Genomic DNA, 21,647 nt, shown 5'->3' with positions numbered 1-21,647 from the left:
CCTCCTGTGCACAGCAGACCTTCACTGCATGCATTGATCTGCATTGCTTTGTTCCATTTCATGTCCCCACTTCCTTTGATTCCTAAGGCAGTTTGGGTTTATCTGGAGCCCAGTGAGCACAAGGCAGTCATGGGCTGCCTTAGGAGGAGATTCCTGCTTCAAATATCACCTGCTCTCAGAAGGCAAAGATCTATTTACTGTCAATACCCAGAGCCATCCCTTTGTAATCAAATCAGATGTGGAGTCTCCTCAGGGTTCCTGTGGTGGTTCCTGTGAGCCTGGTTCCACAGCATCCCTCGGAGCAGGAGGGCCCTGGGCACAAGGGAAGGATTTCACTGGGATTTACTGGGGGAAAGAGGGGAGGGAGAGTGGCTGTGGCAGGCAGAGCCGGGCCTGGCTGGGGTTCAGGGAGGATTTGAGCTTCTGCCTCCTGCAGGGCTTCTCTCCAAGGTGTGCAGGTGGAGCTTGGCCATCCAAAGCCATCTGGAATTCAGGTCAATAGCTCAGCCTGGAGCCTGTCCTACACCCCATCCTTCCCTTCTGCCTGGAGGGTTCCTCTGGGAACATCACCTGGGGCTCTCTGTGGGCACTGTGGGTGCCAGCTGGCACAGCCTGAGCCTCCCTGCTGGCACCCCCCAGCCAGCACCACCCCACATCCACCAGCCCAGTGGGTCCCATGGGCAGGAGACTCCAGGGAGCTGATGCTGCCGGAGAGCACAGCAGGAATTAGGATTGCACCCACAGGGGAATTAGGATCACACCCCCAGGGGAATTAGGATTGCACCCACAGGGGAATTAGGATCACACCCCCAGGGGAATTAGAATTGCACCCACAGGGTCCAGAAGCAGCTGGGCCCCAGTCAAGGCTAAGGTTGCATTTGGTGTTTGGGCAGACAGTTCAAGTTTGGTGTCAACTCTTCGCAGCTCAGGCCATGTCCCCATCCCCAAAATGCCAGGGCACTGTCTCTGTTGGGGAGAGGGGCCAATCTTCACTCCCAGAGCAGCACAGCCCAGCAGGGGCAGGGCACAGCTTGGAGCAGGAGGAAAGGAGCAGCCATGGGGCAGGGCCCGGGTCAGGAGCAGCCCCATGGCCCTGATGCCCAGGGAGCAGCGCTGGGAAGTTGCCAGGGGTGCAGGAGCAGTGGGCAGTGCCCAGGGCTCTGAGGTCAGCCTGGGCAGGACCCTCAGAGCAGGCTCAGGGGAGGGGGCTGGGGTCTCCATTGGAGCAGGGTGGGAAGCACAGGCTGTTCTCACTGCAGCTTTACAAAGCCCAGCTTGGCTCTGCCAACCCACTGGGAGTGACAGAGTTAAATGGAGACTGCAAAGCCCATCAAGCCGTGGAATAAATTCCACTTCTTTTTCTTTTTGTGCTTCCAAACAATTATTTAAAGCTCTGGCTGCTTTTCATTATTAATGCATTTTTCCCTGAGTGAGGAAGACAAGCCTGTGAATTCCTGCCACCCTGCAGTGGTCACTCCACTCCTTTGCTGGCCTCGCTGCACATGGGGGACAAGTTCCTGGAGACTGGAGACCCATTCATGGCTGAAAGGGAGAAGGCAGGAGCACAGACTGCCATCTGTGCTCCTCACAGGGACATACCCTCTGCATGCGTTAAAAGTCACTCTCTCTTTTTTAAGCAACACTCAAACTAAATCAAAAAGGAACTAAGAAACTAAACTAAAATGTAACAGGAAATAAGAGTTCATTTATACACTCTGTGATTTTAAGTTGGTTTTGAGTATGGAAAATCAACTTATTGATTGACAGCTCAATGCATATAAATGTTCATTGATTTTTCTTTTAAGCAAACCCAAATGGTTTGTCATTTTTCCCTGCATGACACAGTAAAGATGAGGATCCCTCTGAACCAAGCAGGATGGGGCAAGACCACTGGGGAGATGTTCAGTGAGGATCCCTCAGGGGATCCCTGTGTCCCAGCTGCCATTCCACCACCCACAGGGATTCTGTACCTGCTGAAAGGAAGGGACCAACCCCAGCCCCTCACTGTGGCAGAGGGGACAGAGGGGCTGGCTGGGAGAGTGGCACAGGTGACACAGCTCCCCAGGAGTGGAGCAGCCCAGCAGGAATAATTGTCTGAGCAGCCAACAGATTCTCAGGTCAGGCTCTGAGTGCTCAGAAACACCTCAGCTCTTATGGAGCTACTGACACACTGTGCTCCAGGGCAGAACCTGCCAGGAAGGCAGCACTGGCTGCAGAGGAGGTGTTTGCCATGGTGTCACATCAGCACAGCTGTGGGAGCTGTGCCAGCCCTGGGATCCATCCCCTGGGATCGCCTGGGAACACCAGGCACCCTGCAAAGCTGGGCTGCTGGGCTCCACACTGGCTGGGCTCAGCAGGACCTGCTGGGCTCTGACAGCAGGCTTTCCTCCCAGCTGAGCAGATGGACAGAACAGGGATCTGCTGGCAGTGCCTCTGTCACGCTGTCCAAACCCACATGCAGCAGCAGTGCAGCAGCAGCAGTGCTGTTGAGCAGCCTGTGGCTGGGCACTGAGGCACACGAGCTCTGCAGCTGCAGTGGGAATGTGAATCCTGCCCCTCCTCTGCTGGGCCTGCTCTCTCCAGCCCCTGGCCTCACATCCCTTCTCCTCCCCTCCTGCCTCTCCATCCTCTTCTCTCCCTTGTCCCTTAACCATGGTGGCATTTGCTTTCAGAGGGGGACAGAGATGTGCCCCCAGTGAGGAGTGGGCCGCCAGAGGGGTTCACAGTGCTCTCTCAACATCTGCTCTCTTCCTCCAGCTGCAGGGAGGTCTGCAAGGGCTCTGCCACACCGTCCCTGAGCCATGGTCTAGGAAGCACCGGGACCATGAAGGGCTTAGGAGACAACAGAAGTCGCCATCTCTCCGAAAACCTGGACTCCCCTCAAGACTCTCTTTATGCCCCCCAGGACAGGAACCCTTATCTCCTCAGCCCCACCGACTCCTTCACCATGGATCCCCGATTCCCAGCCCAGAACACCGTCCACGGCGACTGTCTCCTGCCACTCAACAACCAGATCTCCAACAGCAGCACCTTCCCCCGCATCCATTACAACTCCCACTTCGAGGTCCCGGATGAAAACCCTTTTCCGAGCCATGCCCAAGCCACAAAGATCAACCGCCTGCCTGCCAACCTCCTCGACCAGTTTGAGAAGCAGCTGCCCATCCACAGGGACGGCTTCAGCACGCTGCAGTTCCAGCGCAGCGACGCCAAGCACCGCAGCGAGAGCCCGGGCCGCATCCGGCACCTGGTGCACTCCGTGCAGAAGCTCTTCGCCAAGTCCCAGTCCCTGGAAGGCCCCGCCAAGGGCAACGTGAACGGGAAGAAGGGGGCAGATGACACCAAGCAAAACCGGAGGAGCAAGAGCAAGGACCGGGCCAAGACCTCCGAGCCCAAGCGCAGGACCAGGTCAAACATCTCGGGCTGGTGGAGCTCCGATGACAACCTGGACAGCGACACCTGCAGCTACCGCAACCCCATGGGGCTGATGACGCTGGGCCGGCAGCCTGACCACAGCCAGCCAAAGTACTTCATGCACGCCTACAACACCATCAGCGAGCACATGCTGAAATCCTCCAAGAGCAATAATGACCTCAAGGTCACCCCTTGCACCAATATCCCCATCAACAACGACTCCAACTACATCAAGCGGGGCTCCTGGTCCACGCTGACGCTCAGCCATGCCCGGGAGGTGTGCCAGAAGGCCTCCGCCACCATCGACAAAGCCTTGCTCAAATCCAAGTCCTGCCACCAGGACCTGGCCTACCACTACCTGCAGGTGGGTGACACGGGGGAATCCGGGGTGCTCCGTGCAGGGAGAGCACGGGAGCTCAGGGACATCCTCTCGGTGGGCACCCGTGTGACCTTATCCAACATCTCCACATGTTTCAGCTGCCACCTCAGGTCACACTGCCAGGAGAGGGCTGGGGCGGGCCCTGGGAACAGACCCCTACTCCTCCTGCAGGGACACTGATGCTAATGGGGTCCATCTCCCACAGCTGTCCCAGCATGTCCCTGTGAAGGGGTCATGCCAGCCCACCCACTCTGCCGGGTGTGACCCCATTCCCTGCAGGCCTCCCACCTGTCCCCACTGCCTGCCCAGGCCCTGCAGGTGCTAGGGGCACTCCTGGGCAGGTGGGGACATAGCTGCCCCATGTGGCTGTTTCCCCTGAGTGCCCACATGGCCGGGAACGCTGAGGAGCCACATCTCACCGGGCACAGCCCCCAGGCCCCATGGAGCCCCCTGTGCCCGAAGGTCAGCAGCCCTGACTAACGCTCCCCCCTTATCTCCGCGCATCCCAGGACGCGCCGGCGTGCCCGGCCAGCCCTGCCCTGCCCAGCTTCCCCGGAGCACTGGTAGGAGCCCAACGGGCAGGGTGGGCACAGGGCAGTGCCAGCCCCGCTTGCATGGCCTGCATGGCTGATGCTGCTTTGAAAACCTGGCACCTGCAGCTCCAGCTCTGCAGCAGCTCCGAAAGCGGCGCTGGAGCGGCGTGAACCTGGTTGTGCCCTAGAGAGGAATGAAGGCAAATAAGCCAGGCCTGGGTGGGGGAAGAAGGGGACCAGCCTGTGCATGTAAATCTCTAGCATCCTTTTAATGCAGAGGTGCCAGGGGCTTCCCTGGCTGTGCCCAGCCAGGTTAGAGGCTTTAAAAACTGATGAATTATTGAAGCACACTCAGCTTCCAATACCTCGCTGGCCATGGCTGCAAATCAAATTTCCAAGGGACTGAACTGACTGCATCAGGAACACCAGCAGGGAAAATTATCTTGGCCTGGTTTCTTTTTCTTTCCCCTGCTCCTTCCCGTTAAGCATTTGAGGTTCAAGAGCTGCAGACAAGCAGCTGTTCCCTCAGGCTGCGGCACCGAGCCCAGCAGGCCGCCCCACAGCCCTGGGCTCCGGGTGCAGGGCTGCCCCGCTCCTTCCCCCCATGTAATGCCTCCGTTTCTCGACAGCCTGCCGCAGGGCTGTGGGCACAGCTGGGCGGCACGGGCCTGGCCAGCAGCTGGGCAGCGCCACCGCTCGGCTGGGAGGACACGGCCGCCCCGCAGGGCTGGGACCCGCGGCCCCTCAGCCCCGCGCCGACCGACGCAGGCAGCGCCCAGGTAGGGATCTGCTCGGAGCAGGAGCTTCTGCCCAGCTCCTCCTGCTCTGATCCTCCTGGCACCTCTGCCCAGGGGCTCAGCCTGCGCCACCGGACTCGGAGCGGGCAGGGAGCGGCCAACAGCCATGAGTGGCGTGGCAGGAGGGACGCAGGGGACACCAGGGTGTGACAACATCCCCAGTGCTGGGGCAGGCCCTGTGCTCCGTTCACCTCTGGTTCATCACCAGAGCAGGACCTCGGGCACCCAGTCCCAAAACCATGATGTCTGGTGTCCCCACAAGCTGACAGGGCACAGGTGCTTGGGCTCACCTTGTCCCCAGGTGTCCAATGCCAGCCCCAAAGATCAGGACACAGGGCTCTGGGACCTCACGGGAGGATGGGGCCGTTGTATCCCAGCCCCTCCTTGGCACAGGAGAGGCTATGGAGAGGTCACCTCTGGAGCCTGTGTGTGTGGGGAATCTCCTTTTGCAATACCACATGTCCCCTGTCACACCTGGGGACAGGGTGAGGAACAGCAAGGATCTGCTTTCCCAGTGCCTGGGTGACACAGGGCCCTGCCCTGCTGCAGAGGGCACTGCTGCCAGGCAGAAATGCCCACTGGGTGCCAGAGGTGCAGGGACACAAGGGAGGGCAGGAATGGGATGGGGACAAACAGGGCAGCTCAGCCCCCAAGGGAATTCACCTCTCCTGCCCCATTTGAAAGGTCCTTTGGGGGTATTTTGGGGATTCATCAGCAACTGTTGGGGGTCCATGTGATGTTTCCAGGCCCTGGAAACATCCATAGCCAGATGTTGTAGCTGGTGATTGCCCAGCCCCAGGTCCAGCCCTGTCCCATCAGGGTAGGGAACTCTTGGATCAGTCCCTAGGATGACACAGTTCCATCCTCAGAGCACAGTCCCCAAGGAGGGAGGCTGTGCTCCACATCCCCAGTCCCCCTGTCCCCATGAGTCCCTTGGGCAGCTGAGAGTACAAGGAAAGAGGCTGAGGAGCTCCTTGGAGTGGAAGATGGCCCAGGCAGGAGTGAGCAGGACCTGTGGATCCACAGACAGCACTGAAGTGAGGCACTGTGGTGGCTCAGAGGGGACAGTCCCCACTGACCTGATGCATCATCCAGACCAGCCTCCCCAACCCCACCTACAGCCAGACCACCCCAGAGCTTCCTTAACCCTCAGGAGCCCTGAAAATAATTCATCATCCAGAGGGGGTGGCCTGAGCAGTGCCAGTGCTGAGTGCCTCACGCCAGCCCCACCGAGCTGCTGTGGAGCAGGAGCACAGCCCAGGCCCTTCCCGAGGGTGCCCTGCCAGAGGGACAGCCTGGCTGCAGCTTGCTTCTCGAGGGCATGGCTGAGCCTGTGGGACAGCATGAGGGACAGGGAGCAGCGCTGTGCCCGCAGCAGTGCAGCCTGTGCATGGCCCTGCAGCGCTCAGCAGGGCTTCTGTGCTGCATGTCCGTGTGTGCATGGCAGAGCTGGCACTTGTGTGATGGAAACCCTATTTGCTCCTGCAGTCTCTCCCCCTGCCCTGCCCCGAGAGGAGGGAGCGCTGCAGCTCCTGCCAGAGCCCAGCTGGGCAGCTCCCCTTCCCCTTCCCCCTGCCCCTGCTCTGTCAGGGCTCCAGGGACTGGGGGTGCCCCAGGGGAACCTCCCCCGTGGCCCTTCCCTCATGGCAGGAGAGCAGCACAGGCAGACGGTGCTGCTGAATGGGGACTGTGCAGCACCCGGTGACAGTGCAGGGTGGTGGCAGCACCAGTGACAGTGCAGGGTGGTGGCACACTCGGTGACAGTGCAGCGTGGTGACACACCTGGTGACAGTGCCGTGGTGGCAGCAGAGCCCAGCCCCAGGGGTGGACACGTGCCTGGATCCCACACCCCTGCACCACATGGACCACAACTGAGCCCAAGGAAGGACCCACATCCTGCAGCCCCATAAAGTCTCTGCACCTGGGCATCCTCTTGCTCCCCCTCCTTCCACAGCAGCCAAAGCACAACGGGCAGAGCCAAGGCTGCACCTGGCAGAGCAGCAGGAAGGGCAGCAGGACCCCACCAGCTGTGAGGAGCTGCTCTGTGCCCGGCCTGGGTGCCCTCACCCCACTTGGGCATGACACAGTCTGTGCCCAGAGCCCCGGGTGTCACCCGCCAGGAGCTCTGCTGCCACCGAGGGGCTGCACTGGCCACTGGCAGGTCTGTCCTTGATCACAGCAGCCACTCTGGCTGTCACCCCATGGCAGAGCTGCACACTGCAGGACAGGCTCCTCACATCCTCCTGCACAGAAGCACCCAGAGGACCCCAAACAGCACCCAAAGGACCCCAAACAGCACCCAAAGGACCTGCACTGCTTTGGCAGGGCCCCGAGGGCACCTGCTTGTCCCTGCAGGTGTGATACTCAGGAATCACTTGTTCCGCTCTCTGTCCCACGGGAGCTGTGGCACCTGTGGACATGCTCCAAAGTGGGGCAGTGGATTCAGGGCTGCCCTCCCAAGCACCTTCCTTCCTTTGAGTGCTGAGCTGGGATGCAGAGCACCTTGAGAGCAGCTCTGTGCCCTGCTGCCTTGCCAAGGCACAGAGCAGAGGAGAGGCAGGGAAAGCAGGATTAAGGCAGCTTGGTGAGGGCCAGGCACTGTTGAAATGCCCCAGGGAGGCTGTTCCTGGGAGAGGGAAGGTCCCAGTGGGACAGGCAGTGCTGGGGCTGCACCAGCAGAGAGAGAGGCACTGGAACTGCCTTTGTGCCCAGGGAGCCCGAGGCCAGGGGGCAAATGCAGCAGCCATGGCAGAACTGAGCAGCCCCAGCCTGTGCCCTCGAGCAGTGGCAGCAGAGCAGCTGTGGGACCCTGAGATCTGAGAGCCCCCACTGTCCTGGGCTCACTGCACCACACCATCCAGCACTGGCCCTGCCCAGGCTGGATGCCCTTACCAGCCCTGCCTGCCCTCACCAGCCCTTCCTGCCCCTCACCAGCCCTTCCTGCCCTCATCAGCCTTGCCTGCCCTCTCCAGCCCTTCCTGCCCCTCACCAGCCCTTCCTGCCCTCATCAGCCTTGCCTGCCCTCTCCAGCCCTTCCTGCCCCTCACCAGCCCTTCCTGCCCTCATCAGCCTTGCCTGCCCTCTCCAGCCCTTCCTGCCCCTCACCAGCCCTTCCTGCCCCTCACCAGCCCTTCCTGCCCTCACCAGCCCCATGCTGGCCCAAACCCCAGAGGCAGGAGGTGCAGCTCAGCCTGAGGAGAAGGCAGGCAGTAAAATGCAGTCTGCAGTCAGAGCTGACACCAAGGTGATCAATATAAAAGTGATTCTCAGGGTCCTTGTCTCCTCTGTAAAGGGTCAGAGCCAGGCATCCCAGTGACCTGTGGGATCCTCCCAGTGACCTGTGGGATCCTCCCAGAGGCAGGACTCAGCTGGAGCCAGTGGGTCCTTCCTGGCCTCAAGGCCACCAGTACAGACAGAGGCAGCACTCCCACCCAGCAGGGAAAGGGTTCTCAGCTCCTGCATTTACCAGGACCTGAGATTTGACAGCAACAGCCCCTGTGCTGGACAGTGGTGTGGGCTTGGCCTGGGAGCCATGGCCACCATAAAGATGGCAGGAGCAGAGTGGAAAGAGCTGGGAGATTCCACTCCAACAGCAGTGAGCTCAGGGAGGCCTGGCCAGTGTGTGTGCCTCACGTGGGAGACTGGCTGCACTCGGGTCCCAGCTGGATCCCACACACCTGGATCAACCCTGCCTCTGTTCCACGCCCCCAGGAACGTGGGTGCTGGGCCATGGATGCACTCCAGGCAGGGGCCTGTCCCCAGAGCAGCCCCAGGGGTGGTTTGGGGTCTGTTCCAGAGTGGGCACATGGAGAAGGCTGGCAGGACATGGGCTGAGTCCCTTTGGGCAGGAACAAGCCCTCAGCTGTGAGCTGTGCACTGAGCCTGCACCGGGACACAGCCTGCAGACCTGAGCCTCACCTGGAGGTGCTCCAACCCAGCAGCATCAGACACAGCCTCAGACTGGCTCTGGCTGCCAGGGAAGCCCTGCTGGGAGCAGGGATGGGAACAGGCACTGCAGGGCTGGCTCCTCACAGCTGCAGCACAGCCCTGCATCCCAGAGCACTGTGAGCTGTGGCTGCTCAGCCCCACAGCTCCCTGGGCAGCAGGGCACATCCAGCAGCTCCATCCAGCAGAGTCAAGCTGGAATCTCTTGTCAGCACAGGCTGTGCTCAGCACAAGGGCGGGCACTGCTCCCCTTGGCATCCCAGCTGCTGCCCCAGTCTGGGCTGCCCTGGCACTGGGGTGGCATGGGCATGGCTGCAGCCTCACCTCTGGCCTGGGTGCTCCTTGTCCTCGAGGGCAGGACAAAGGCCAGCAGCAATCCAAGTGAGCCACAAAGCCAAGGCTTGCTCCTGAAACCTGGGCTGACCCATTTCTCTCGTGACTTGTCCCACACCACGTGTGGCTCGTCCTGCTCAGTCCTGGGCACCTGGCTCTGCTTCTGGTGCCCCCCACGGGATGGGCAGAGGGGTGGTGGCTGCTGTGGCTGCTCAGTGCTTCAGGCCTCCCGTGGCACCAACAGCTCACTCCTGGCTAGTGAGGGAACAAGAGACTGTGTCTGCCTTAAATTAATTGTGGAGTTGTCACCTTGCTGGGGTTAGAGTGCTTTTCATGCCCAAGGTGCCTCTCATCTCTCAGCAGAGAGGCCAGCACAAGGTCTGTGTGCCCAAGCTGCTCTAGAGGGACTTGTGAGAGCCTGACTTGGTTTCAGAAAGTAATTTCAGCCACTCAGAGCCACATTCAACTCAAAACCTTAAAGAGCCCATGAAGGCCTGGGCTCTGAGCCCCAAGCCCTGCTCCACAGCAGCACTTTTATGTTCAGTGACATGGTCTGTGTGATGAGCAGCCAGGTCCAGCCCTGTCCCAGTGCCCCACACAGCCCAGTGAGACCGTCCCCTCTCCCCCTATGACGCCTGGCATTGCGCAGCTTGTCCTGGCTGTGTGAGCATGTCTGGGATGGAGGTGTCCGGCGGCAGGGAATGGCTGTGATGTGCTGAAACAGAGGCCACCAAAGCAAGGGCTGCCTGGCATGAACTGCTAAGGGAGGGTTGTGAAGGATTTGTGTTGTTTATTCCCACTACACCACAGCAGAAGCACAACCATGTCCCCAGCTCCCCACGATCCTGCTGGTCCCAGGATGGTGGGCTGTGCCCTCCCTCACACCTGCTGATGCTGCCCTTCCTCCTGCAGGTGCCCCACGGGGAGTGGAACAGCACGCTGTCCCGGGACAAGGACAGCGAGATCCCGTGCCGGCGCATGCGCAGCGGGAGCTACATCAAAGCCATGGGGGATGATGACAGCGAGGACTCAGAAACCAGCCCCAAACCATCCCCGAAAACTGCAGCTCGGAGGCAGAGTTACCTCAAGGCCACCCAACAGTCCCTGAGTGAGCAGAGCACCACACAAAGGTAATGCTGGGGCTCCTCTGGGAGCTCTGCACAGGCCCTCAGGGCCAGCCCTGGAGCAGCCCTTGGGTTGCAGCACCCCACAGAGTGAGGCACCAGAGCCCAGCAGGGCTCCTGCACCCCAGCCCTAACAGAGACATGAGGAGACAGCAGGACAGGAGAAGATGTGGCACCCCATCCTGGTGATTCCCAGTAGCCCTGGTTAGGAGCTGCTTTAGGTACCTGTCCCTGTCTCCTCAGCCATGGGAGGAGCACTCCTCTGATGGAGCTGTGGGGATTTCCTCTCCAAGCATCCTCTGCTCTGCAGGAATGCAGAGATCCCAACCCCAGGAGGCCCCTTGGCCATGGAAGCTTCTCACCTGGCATGGCTGAAGACACAGCCTGCTGGGACTGTGCCTGGAGCTGCTCTGCTCCACAGGTGTGCAGGTGTTCCAGCTGTTCCACCTCTGGAACAGAAAGGTGGCACACTGGGCTGGAGGATATCCTGAAGGGCTGAGAGGTTTTTGAAGGAGGGAGACCCACAGTGGTTTGAGCCAAAGCCAGGGAAGCAGAGCAGGAGCTTTGCTGGGCCAGAGGCTGGTCCTGCAGGAGGGGCTCTGTGTGAGCTGGGCAGGGATGCTGTGCAGTGTCCTCAGCACCTGCTCCACATCCCGGGACAAGGCACCTGGGGGCTCTCAGTGCTCCGGGTGCTGCAGCTGGGGCAGCTGGGGCTGCTACAGAGGAGCTGCTGGGGATGAACTGCTGAGGCTCAGCAGGCAGAGGGAAGTGGGGTGCAGGCAGTGCGGGGGCACCCCACAGAGCATTCACATCAGGACCAGGTGCTGCTTTCTGCTGGGAGACAGTGGCAAAATCAGTTTTGGGGAGCCCTGGAAATGCCTGTTCTGATCCATCCCTGTTCCAAGCCCTCATGTTCGCCTCAGGGGAGCAGGGTGGGATCCTGGAGTCGCTGGTGGAAAATTCCCACCTAGAGAGGCTGGGGCTCCTTGTGCCCATGCAGCCTGTCCCTCGGGATGTGGCTGCCCTGAGCGCTGGGCTCAGCCAGGGCCGGGCCAGGCTGGGGAAGCTCTGGGAGTGCGGCACATCGGGACAGAGGGATCGGCTGCGAGGGCTCCGAGCACGGCTCGGCCCTACAGGAGCTCTGCAGGGCAGGACCCGGCAGAGCCTGGCCGGGAATGGAGCCGGGAACAGAGCCGGAGCTGGAGCTGGGGATAGAGCCGGGACTGGAGCTGGAGCCGGAACCGGGGATAGAGCCGGGGCTGAGACCAGGGATAGAGCCGGGGCTGAGACCAGGGATAGAGCCGGGACTAGAGCCGGAACCGGGGATAGAGCCGGGGCTGAGACCAGGGATAGAGCCGGGGCTGAGACCAGGGATAGAGCCGGGACTAGAGCCGGAACCGGGGATAGAGCCGGGGCTGAGACCAGGGACAGAGCCGGGGCTGAGCTGGAACCGGGGATAGAGCCGGGACTAGAGCCGGAGCCAGGAATAGAGCCGGGACGGAGCCGGGAGTAGAACTGGGGATGGGGATGGAGCTGGGGCCCGGCCGGAGCCGGGAATAGAACCGGGGATGGAGCCAGAACCAGGAATAAAAGCGGGGATGAGGCCAGAGCCAAGCATAGAACCTTGGATGGGGCCGAGGCCTGGCCGGAGCCGGGAATAGAACCGGGGATGGGGATGGGGATGGGGATGGGGATGGGGATGGGGATGGGGATGGGGATGGGGATGGGGATGGGGATGGGGATGGGGATGGGGATGGGGATGGGGATGGGGATGGGGATGGGGATGGGGATGGGGATGGGGATGGGGATGGGGATGGGGCCGGGGCCCGGCCGGAGCCGGAGCGGAGCGCGGCCGCCCCCTGGTGCCCGGCCCTCGCCGCCCAGCGCAGCCCCGAGCCCCGGCAGCCGAGGGATCCCGGGCTGGGGCTGGGCCGGGGGGGCCGCAGGGCCAGCCAGAGCCAGGGTAAGGCACAGGGCCGTCCCTCTGCGAGGGTCTCCGCCCCTCCAAGGGCTTCTGTGACTCGGTTTCCCTGCGGGCAGGCAGGGGAAGGCCGGAGGGGTGGCACGGAGGGGAAGGCCGGAGGGACCTTGCCCATGCCAGGACGCGGCTGGCTCACAGCCTGAGCTCACAGATAAAAACCTCAGCATGAGGGAAACACGGCAGTCAGCAGAGAGCCCAGGGTTGGGGGTGTTGCATGGCCCGTGGTCCCCAAGACACCCCAAGGGGTGTCTCCTCCATCTCCCCTGGCAGAGGGGACAATGCCCCGCTCCCATCCCACCCCGGGATGGACACCTCAGAGTCCCTGTGGGATGCCCACAGGCTGCACAGGGCCTGCCGTGCCCCCAGCTCTGCTGTCCCCAGGCAGGTGACAATGGGAGCTCTGTACCCACGGCCCTGGCAGACGTGGGGGAGGCGGCCATGAGGGCCTGTGTTGGGATCACAGCCCATTCCAGAGGGAGAGGCCCCACAGCTGCCCTAGGCCACTGCGGCTGGCAATGTCCCCCTCTGTGTGCACCCAGCCTGTGCCCAGGACTCCTTCACACATGGTCTTGTGGTGGAACAGAGCCCCAGGGGAGCCCCATCCTTCCCCATCCCTCCCTGCCCCTATGTGCCTGGGTCTCAGCTGAGGTCTGGCTGGGTCAGGTTCAGTGAGAGCCCTGCTCTCCTCCTGTGCACAGCCTGCTGCTCTGCCCCAGGACATAGTGGCAGTTTCTCCTAGCAAAATTGTAGTGGAAATAATGATCCCCTGCTCGTGCAGCATTGTCATTCCAGCAAGGTTCCCACTGGACTTCTTCCAGATAATCTATACAAATGTAAATATATGTATCTTGCAGTTATTTCCAATTGCAAAGTCCACAAAATACAAATTAAAAGTCATTGCTCACCTTGCCTCTCCCCCCTTTTCCAGCAATCCAGGCAGTGCTGTGGCTGGAGGCTGTCACAGATCCCACATGCTCCCTAGGGCTCTGCTGGACTAAGTTGGCATCTGCAGTGCTTTCCTGGGGCAGCAGGACCTGAAATCTTGTCCCTGTCCTTCCACTGCATCCCACAACCCTTTCCCTGTGTGCCATGCCCAGCCAGGGGCCAGCAGGGTGAGGAAGAGCTGCCTTCTCCACAGCCGAGCAGTGGGCACAGTGCCCAGCATCACCTCAGTGCTGCCATGCGTGCCTGTGCCCGTGCCTGGCAGAGGGCCTGTAGGCAGGGGGGTCTGGCCGTGGTCAGGGGGGTCTGGCTGTGGGCTGGGGGGTCTGGCCATGGACAGGGGGTCTGGCTGTGGGCAGGGGGTCCAGCTCTGCCCCAACGCTGCCCCTGCCATGGGGACACCCTGACACCCTCTCTCTGCCAGCAGGAGCCTGGACCGCCTGGACTCTGTCGAGATCCTCCTACCTCCGAAGTTCCCCACCTGGGAGGAAGAATACAACCAGATCTCTGACAGTGCCAACGAGTCCAGTTGCATCAACCAGGTGAGGTGCCGGAGTGCTGACCCACGGTGCTGGCACAGGCAGTGAGGGAGGAGGCCAGCTCAGGGGGGAAGGAGCATCTTCTTCCCTCTTCAAAGCAAGGCACTGGCTGTGCTCCAGGAGCTGCACAGGCTGTTCCCTGGCAGCTTTACCACTGTCATGCCAGCTCTTTAATCAGGATTCCTATTAGACCTCCTTCCTGCAGCTTTGCCTCCTCTCACACTGCTGGTGTAGCCAAAACCCCTCTGCCACAGATATGGTAACCCAGAGGGTGCCCCACCATGCTGGGGGAAGCTCATGGCTGATCTAGGTGCAGGGTCTCACTGTGTCACCTCCAGAACCATTTACAAGGCTGCTCAACCATGCTGCAAGCCCCTCATGCCCACTGGGTTGGTCCAGAGCCAGGGCCAAACTCACCTGGTGATGTCCAGCCTGGGATCCCCCAGGGTCACCAGGGACAGTCACCCTGCTCAGCTCAGGATCTCACCCCTTGTGCAGCAGACTGGACCCAGGAACAAGGAGCCCACAGCTGGGGAGGCTGTCCTGCCAGCCAGCTGGGCATGTCTCTTTTGGATATTCCTGGGCACCATGGCAAAGCCAAGGATGCCTGTGAGATGCTGGCAGAGGGTGGCAAACCCCTTGCCACAAGGTGAGCTCATGCCCCAACCACAACATTTGGGATGCAGTTGATGCAAAGTGGGTCTGACTTCCCACACTATGGTTGTGGGGTTGCTCTGGAGCTCCCTGGGGCTGGGATTGCTCTGGAACTGCCTCCCAGGCCAGAGATAACTGGTGCCAGGATGAGCAGAGGTCCCGTGTGCTCATCTCAGCCCTTGCACTGCAGGGCACAATTGCCCCACAGCTTTGCCCAGTGAGCCCTGTCACCCCAGGCCTCTGTCCCACCTGTTCCTGTGTGTCTGCATGGGCAGCACCCCCACACTGCTGTGTGTGTGTGCAGGGGGCCAGAGCAGCAGGGTGGGCATCAGGAGCCCTGGGGGAGGGGGACAAGGGCATGTCCTGCCTGTGTTCCCATCCAGGCGTGGGGGGCACTGAGCCCCTTGGCTGGAGTCTGCTGCTGTCCCAGAGCAGTCAGAGCCTTGGAGGGGAGCTGGGGGAGCAGGGGCATTGCTGGACATTCCTGTTGCCTGTGGCCAGTCCTGACCCTTGTGCAGCAGCAGCAGCAGCAGCAGCCTGTTCTGGGTGTCTCGGTGCACAGCGGGGTCAGCACCGCCGTGTCCTCGTCCTTTGCGTGTCAGTCCGTGCTGAATCCCTGCAGGAGACCATGGCTCTGTGCTCTGTCCATGTCCAGAGCTGCTTCCAGGAGCTGAGTGCAGCAGCCCCACAGGGACATCAGGAGGGGCTTGGAGCTGAAGGGTCTGAGCAGCTGTGATGTGCCAGGAGCTGCACAGGCAGCCAGCCCAGAGCCAGGCTGGTGGCACTGGGGTTGCTGGGGACACCCCAAATGCCACAGCGCCCGCCAACACAGGGGGCTGCTGCCAACACAGGCATTCTGCCACTGTCCCCTGAAAACCAGAGAGCTCAGCTGCAGCTGGTCAGGATTGAGAGGCCTCCCACAAACTGCGTGTCTGTTGATCCAGAATGGAGCTGGTTCATGGTCAGTGTGTGCTGGTCTCACCCATCCCAGTGCCAGAGGAGTTCCTGCCCTGCCCTCACTCAGTGTGACCTCCACCACCTTCCTTGTGTGTCCAGCCAGACCCCAGTGTCTCACCACATGGAAACACCCCTGACAGACAAGTCCCCTCTGCTCGGTCCCACTCAGCTCCACCTCTGGCAGTCCAGAGATCACCAGCTGCATGTCTCAGCACCTCCTGTCACACCAAGGGGGACAGAGCTGGTGACTCCAACACTGCCAAGCCCCACCATGAGCTGTGCCCTGTGCAAGAGGGCCAGGCCCTTTCCCAGAGCCAAGCCTCTTCCCTCAGGCACACTTTGAACCTAGATTCTCCCCGAGAGGGTCATCTAGGGCAGGTGGTGCCAGGCAGAGCCCCGAGAGTGGAGACGAGGAGGAGGAGGAGGCAGCCGTGCCCCCGGGCAGCGCAGTGTCTGTCAGGGCTCTGTATGCTCAGTGTGTGCCGTGGCTTTGGTCTGCTGGGGAGGCAGAACAGCTTCTGTGTGGCTTCTTCTGGCACAGGGGGACAGCAGTGAGGTGGCCAGGCCAGCCCTGCCGGCTGCAGGACAGCTCCCCCCACACGGAGCACTCGGGCTGCCCACGGCTCTGTGGGCTCTGGGGTGTGGCCAGTGCTGGGGGCTACCCAGAGGTGCCCAGTGCCACCTCATGCAGCTGCCCCTGTGTGCAGAGGGCTGTCCCAGCACGGTGTCCCCAGTGTCCCCTGTGGGTGCACACAGCAGGCTGAATGCTCAGCAGCTTCTCCCGTGGTTGAGGTGTCCTGTGGAGCTTTGCCATGTCTGTGCCACTGTCTGAGGGGCGTGTGGCCTTGCTTGGCATCTTCTGAGCTCTGCAGTTTGTACTGAAGTGTCAGCAGCAGTGGCCCCAGGGGACAGCCCCCTGCTTCCCTTGTGCTCAGTCCCTGTGCAGTCACTGTCTGTGTGAGGGGCTCCCTGTTCTTGGCCTTTAACCTTCTCCAACTCTTTCTTCCAGATCTTTGGACCCCCCTCACTTATCCCTCAGATATTTACCCATGGAGAGCAGGTATTGTCCCACTGGTGTTTCTCTCATCCTTCCTCATGGAGCTTTCTGGGGCCAGCCTGGACACCCGTGGCAGGGTGTGAGGTGGGCTCTGGGGTCAGCCCATGCCCAGGCCAGTGGCAGGAGAAGGAAAAGAGGAGGAGAAGGAGACAGCACTCCTTAGCCAGGCACTGCAAGGCAGCTGGAGAGCTTGAGTCCTGGGCCCAGCAGGGGCTTAGGGACCCTCAGTTTTAAGGGGAAAGCAGATGAACTTCTTAAGCCAAACTTCATGGAGCTCAGATGCCAGTGCTGGGCAGAAACAATGTCCTTGTGTGCCAGGAGAAAGAAAGGGCCAGGAGAGATGGATGTGGGCAACAGGGCCAGTCTCAGCATCTCTCACCCGTATTTCAGACCAGACTGCTCTGGGCTGGGTCTGGTTTGACCTGGCTGAGCCTCTCCCAAGACCGAGATTCCCCAGCAGCTGCCAGGGGACAGCAAGGCAGGGCTGTGGGCAGGAGGGAGAAGGGGAGAGCAGTGGGAGAGCCAAGCCCTCTCCTGGCCCTCACCAGGGATGGGGCTGGGGTGGATACCGAGACCCACCCTAGGCAAGTGTGGGGGCTGTTCCCCAGCCCACAGCTCTCCCCTGCTGTCTCCCCACGTTCCCTTCTGAGGAGCAAACATGCCCTGGTGGGCTACACTGAGGCTGAGGTATCCCAGCTGACAGGGCCCTGGTAGTTTGCACAGGGATTTTGGCCACAGATGCTCTCAGCAGCAGGACTGGGGGTGTTTCAGGCACTGTGCTGGTAAGTGTCCCCTGCTCCACAAGCTGGGACCCTCTCCCCTCCAGGGAGGGGCCCTCTTCCCTCTCTCAGCAGAGAGCCCAGCAGCACTGACCACTGACCGCTGACCACTGGACCTGCCGTGAGCGGGACCTGCAGGAGCGGCCGGAGGGCGAGGAGCAGGACGGACGGACGGACGGGAGGGGAGGGCAAGGGAAGGGAAGGGAAGGGAAAGGAAGGGCGGCCGCAGGCAGGGGCTGACCGGGCTGCCGTGTCCCCGTGCAGGCACCCGAGCCGGAGCTGGGGGAGCAGTACGAGCCCGTCTGCGACTCCACCTACAGCGAGGCCGAGTCGGCGGCCGCGGAGGTGCTGGACCTGCCCCTGCCCAGCTATTTCCGATCCCGGAGCCACAGCTACCTCCGCGCCATCCAGGCGGGCTGCTCCCAGGAGGACGACACGGGCTCCGTGCGCTCCATCTCCCCGCCGCCCACGGGCAGCCTCAGCGGCAGCAGGACCCTGCCCACCAACAGCAGTGAGTGCCGCGCCGTGCGGGGACAGGGACACGGCTGGCACTGCCTGGGGCATGCGAGGCGCTGGGCTCGGCTGCCTGCATCCCCAGCCGTGGCTGAGCGTGACTTTTGGGGCGTGTTGGGGCTTGCTGAGGATGGGCAGCAGCTGGATGTGGGTGCTGGAATGGCAGACGGGCTCTGGGTGCTGTGTCAAAGGAGGTGTGACCAGCAGGTCAAGGGAGGAGATTCCTCCTGCTCTACTCTGCTCTCATGAGACCCCTCCTGCAGAGCTGACTCCAGCTCTGGGGTCCTCAACACAAGAAAGATGTGGAGCAACTCCAGAGGATACCATGGAGATGATGCTCCATGGGCTGGAGCCCCTCTGACACCATGGAGATGATGCTCTCCATGGGCTGGAGCCCCTCTGATACCATGGAGATGATGCTCTCCATGGGCTGGAGCCCCTCTGACACCATGGAGATGATGCTCTCCATGGGCTGGAGCCCCTCTGATACCATGGAGATGATGCTCTCCATGGGCTGGAGCCCCTCTGACACCATGGAGATGATGCTCTATGGGCTGGAGCCCCTCTGACACCATGGAGATGATGCTCCAAGGGCTGGAGCACCTCTGATACCATGGAGATGATGCTCCAAGGGCTGGAGCCCCTCTGCTCTGGAGATAGGCTGAGAGAGTTTGGAATGTTCAGCCTGGAAAAGAGAAGGCCCCAGGAAGATCTTAGAGGTTAGGGAGGTGCTTGCACAGGGTGCCCAGAGCAGCTGTGGCTGCCCCATCCCCAGAAGGGTCTGAGGCTGGACAGGGCTTGGATCATCCTGGTCTAGTGGAAGGTGTTCCTGCCCAGGACAGGGGTGGGACTGGATGAGCTTTAAGCTCCTTTCAACCCCAACCATTCTGTGACTCTGTGATGACACACAGAGAGAAACCAACATCCCTGGCTGTGGAGTACAAACAGATCTTGCACTGAGTTTTAAGGCACCAACAAGCCCCAGAGCCCAGCATCCCTGTGCTGAGCCATGGCAGCATTTCCATGAGGCTCCAAGTCACTTGATTTGCTTTACTTTGCATCAATTTCTCCAAGGCAGCCTGTGCCCTTCCCAGCTCTGGCCAGCCCCAGTGCTCCAGATGGGGCTCAGGTGTAGCACAAGGTGTGAGGAGCTGAGGTCCCATCCTGGGGATAATTTTGGGAACTGGTTAGCAAAGGTGATGCCTTGGTGTTCCTCAACATGGTGGTGCCTGTTCATGGTGCAAGGCAGATGGCAGAACAAGCTGGAGGAATGCAGAACCTCCCGAGGGCTGTCTGTGGAGGCAGCACATCCCATCCCATCCCATCCCATCCCATCCCATCCCATCCCATCCCATCCCATCCATCCCATCCCATCCCATCCCATCCCATCCCATCCCATCCCATCCCATCCCATCCCATGGGTCCCCAGCAGGATGGGGCCTCTCAGCACCAGCCCTGGCACCAAGGGGAGTTCAGAGCAGCCTCAGCTCATCTACTGTGGGCAAAGCTGACACAGCCCTGGAATGGGATGGGATGGGATGGGATGGGATGGGATGGGATGGGATGGGATGGGATGGGATGGGATGGGATGGGCTGTCAGTGGCAGACAGCACATCCCAGCTCTGGGTAGAGTGGGCAATGGGGAGGAGGCACTGCAGCCTTCCTGCCTGGCTGCAGGCCTTCCTCCCCAGGGACATGGGCATGGAACATCTCCCTTCAGTGGTGTGAGCTGCAGAGCCATCCCAGTCAAGGTCCCCAGGATGAGGCAGGAACTGGAGGACATCCCTGGGAGGGATGGGCTGTTTGCTCAGCCCTGTCCCTCCTTCCTGCCACCCTCTTTGCTCTGCTGTGTCCCACTGCTCTCACCTGGCTGCCCCTGTCCCCCAGCCCTGTCCTTGCTCTCAGTGCTGCCACAGGTCCAGGCTAGCACTGGGCAGCAGCAGCAGGCACAGCACAGAGGGGGCTTCCAGAATGCCTGGGTGCCACCTCTTTCTGACATGACCCAGCACAGTTCTGCTGCTTCCCAGAGCATCCCCCAGCCCTTCACACTGGCTGCTGAGCCTTGGGGAGAGAAAGGGTTTTGGTGGAGGATTGAGGAGCAGAGAGGAGCATCTGTGGTTGTGCATGCACAGGATGTGGGAGGCAGGAGACACATCTGGACAGCACTCACACCTCTAATCAGCCATCTGGGCTCAGTTCCCTTGCAAATCATGGAATTATTTTGATTGGAAAAGCCCTTTAGGATCATTGAGTCCAACTGTTAACCCTGCACTGCCAAGGCCACCACAAACCCATGTCCCCAAGTGCCACATCCACAAGATTTTTAAACGCTTCCATAGATGTGTTCCATCACTGCCCTGGGCAGCTGTGCCAGTGCCTGAGCACCCTTTCCATGAAGAGCTTTCCCTAATACCCAACCTAAACCTCCCCTGGTGCATCTTGAGGGCGTTTCCTTTCGTCCTGCCACTTGTTACTTGGGAGAGGAGCCTGATCCCCACATGGCTGCACCCTCCTCTCAGGGAGTTGTAGAGAGTGAGGTCCCCCCTGAGCCTCCTTTATTGCAGGGTGAGCCCCTCAGCTTCCTCAGCTACTCCTGGGGCTCCAGCCCCTTCCCCAGCTCAGTTTCCTTCCCTGGATACATTCCAGCCCCTCAGTGTCTTTTTCTTGTCACCGGGACCCAAATGGACACAGCACATGAGGTGTCTCAGCAGTGCCCAGCACAGGGGACAGTCACAGGGGACAGCCACCCCATGGCTGGTACAGGCCAGGTGTCATTGGCCTCTTGCCCACCTGGGCACGCCTGGCTCGTGTTCAGCTGCTGCCAGCCAGTACCCCCAGGGCCTTTCCTGTGCACCCCTGAGGCTCTGAGTGGCTGGTGGTGTAGGAGAGGGGCCTCCCAACAGCAGGTGGCAGCTTGGTGGCATCAGCCTGGGCACACGGGGAGGGGTAGTGGATGCACTGTCACCTGCAGCTGTAATGGTCACTCGTGGCCTCTGCTCCACGCAGGGCTCTGGGATGACACCATTAAGAGCCCTGAGCCAGACACATCCCAGGGACACCTTCCTTCATCCAGCATCTGTGCAGCAGCCCAGAGCAATGGGCACCACCCCGCTTTTGTCTGTGCAGGGACACATCCTAAAGCGGCCCCAGCAGCAGTTCTGGGGCCAACACAGGCTCCTTGTTCCTTAAGGGTCCTGTGGGGGCTGGATGCTGAAGCAGGGGGATTTGGGCACCGTCTGAGGCAGGAGGAGGGGCAGCAAGCTGCACGGGGGTGTGCAGGGAGCACGGGGGAGAGCTGACAGCTGTCACACCCCTGCCACGCCGGTTCCTCCCACTAATGCCTGTGTCACCGGCACATTACAAGGCAATTAGCTCCCGTTTGACAGCCAGCGAGACAGATGATGAGCTGCCCTTAATCAGCCTTAAACAAAGCTTTGTGCCTCGCACAGCCGGAGACTCAAAAGCCCCAGTGGAACCCATTCCTCTAATTGCCAGGCGTGCAGTGACAGCCGCGCCCCTCCCAGCACCACAAAGGGCTCCCCAGCCCCGGCTCCTGCTTATTAGAGGCAGCTCTGGGAATTACTTGTTTAATAGACTGCTTGCAATGCAGAGCAGAGTATTTGATGTCCAGGGGAAACAGGAAAGCAGAGGTGAACAAGGAAATACAGCAGGGAAAGCTCACACCAAGCCAGTCCTCCTTGTG

The 21,647-nt window shown here is 60.9% G+C and overlaps 1 protein-coding gene across 4 annotated transcripts in view; it reads left to right on the top strand.

Annotated features, from left to right (window-relative positions):
- The first annotated feature begins 2,824 nt into the window (after nucleotides 1-2,824).
- The window catches only part of DLGAP4 (DLG associated protein 4), a 62,161-nt gene continuing 43,338 nt past the window's right edge, over nucleotides 2,825-21,647 (top strand). The window contains exons 1-6 of one of the 4 annotated variants that reach the window (XM_058814429.1): nucleotides 2,825-3,775; nucleotides 4,953-5,102; nucleotides 10,311-10,528; nucleotides 13,873-13,987; nucleotides 16,605-16,655; nucleotides 17,696-17,939. In XM_058814429.1, coding sequence (XP_058670412.1) covers nucleotides 2,825-3,775; nucleotides 4,953-5,102; nucleotides 10,311-10,528; nucleotides 13,873-13,987; nucleotides 16,605-16,655; nucleotides 17,696-17,939 — 1,729 coding nt within the window. Of the gene's footprint in view, nucleotides 3,776-4,299; nucleotides 4,354-4,952; nucleotides 5,103-10,310; nucleotides 10,529-13,872; nucleotides 13,988-16,604; nucleotides 16,656-17,695; nucleotides 17,943-21,647 lie in introns of all 4 variants that reach the window. The other 3 variants (XM_058814430.1, XM_058814431.1, XM_058814432.1) reach the window with 3 other exon arrangements.

Source organism: Ammospiza caudacuta, chromosome 15 (genome assembly GCF_027887145.1).
Source record: "Ammospiza caudacuta isolate bAmmCau1 chromosome 15, bAmmCau1.pri, whole genome shotgun sequence".
Lineage (NCBI taxonomy): Eukaryota > Metazoa > Chordata > Aves > Passeriformes > Passerellidae > Ammospiza > Ammospiza caudacuta.
This window is presented reverse-complemented; position numbering and strand designations above follow the sequence as displayed.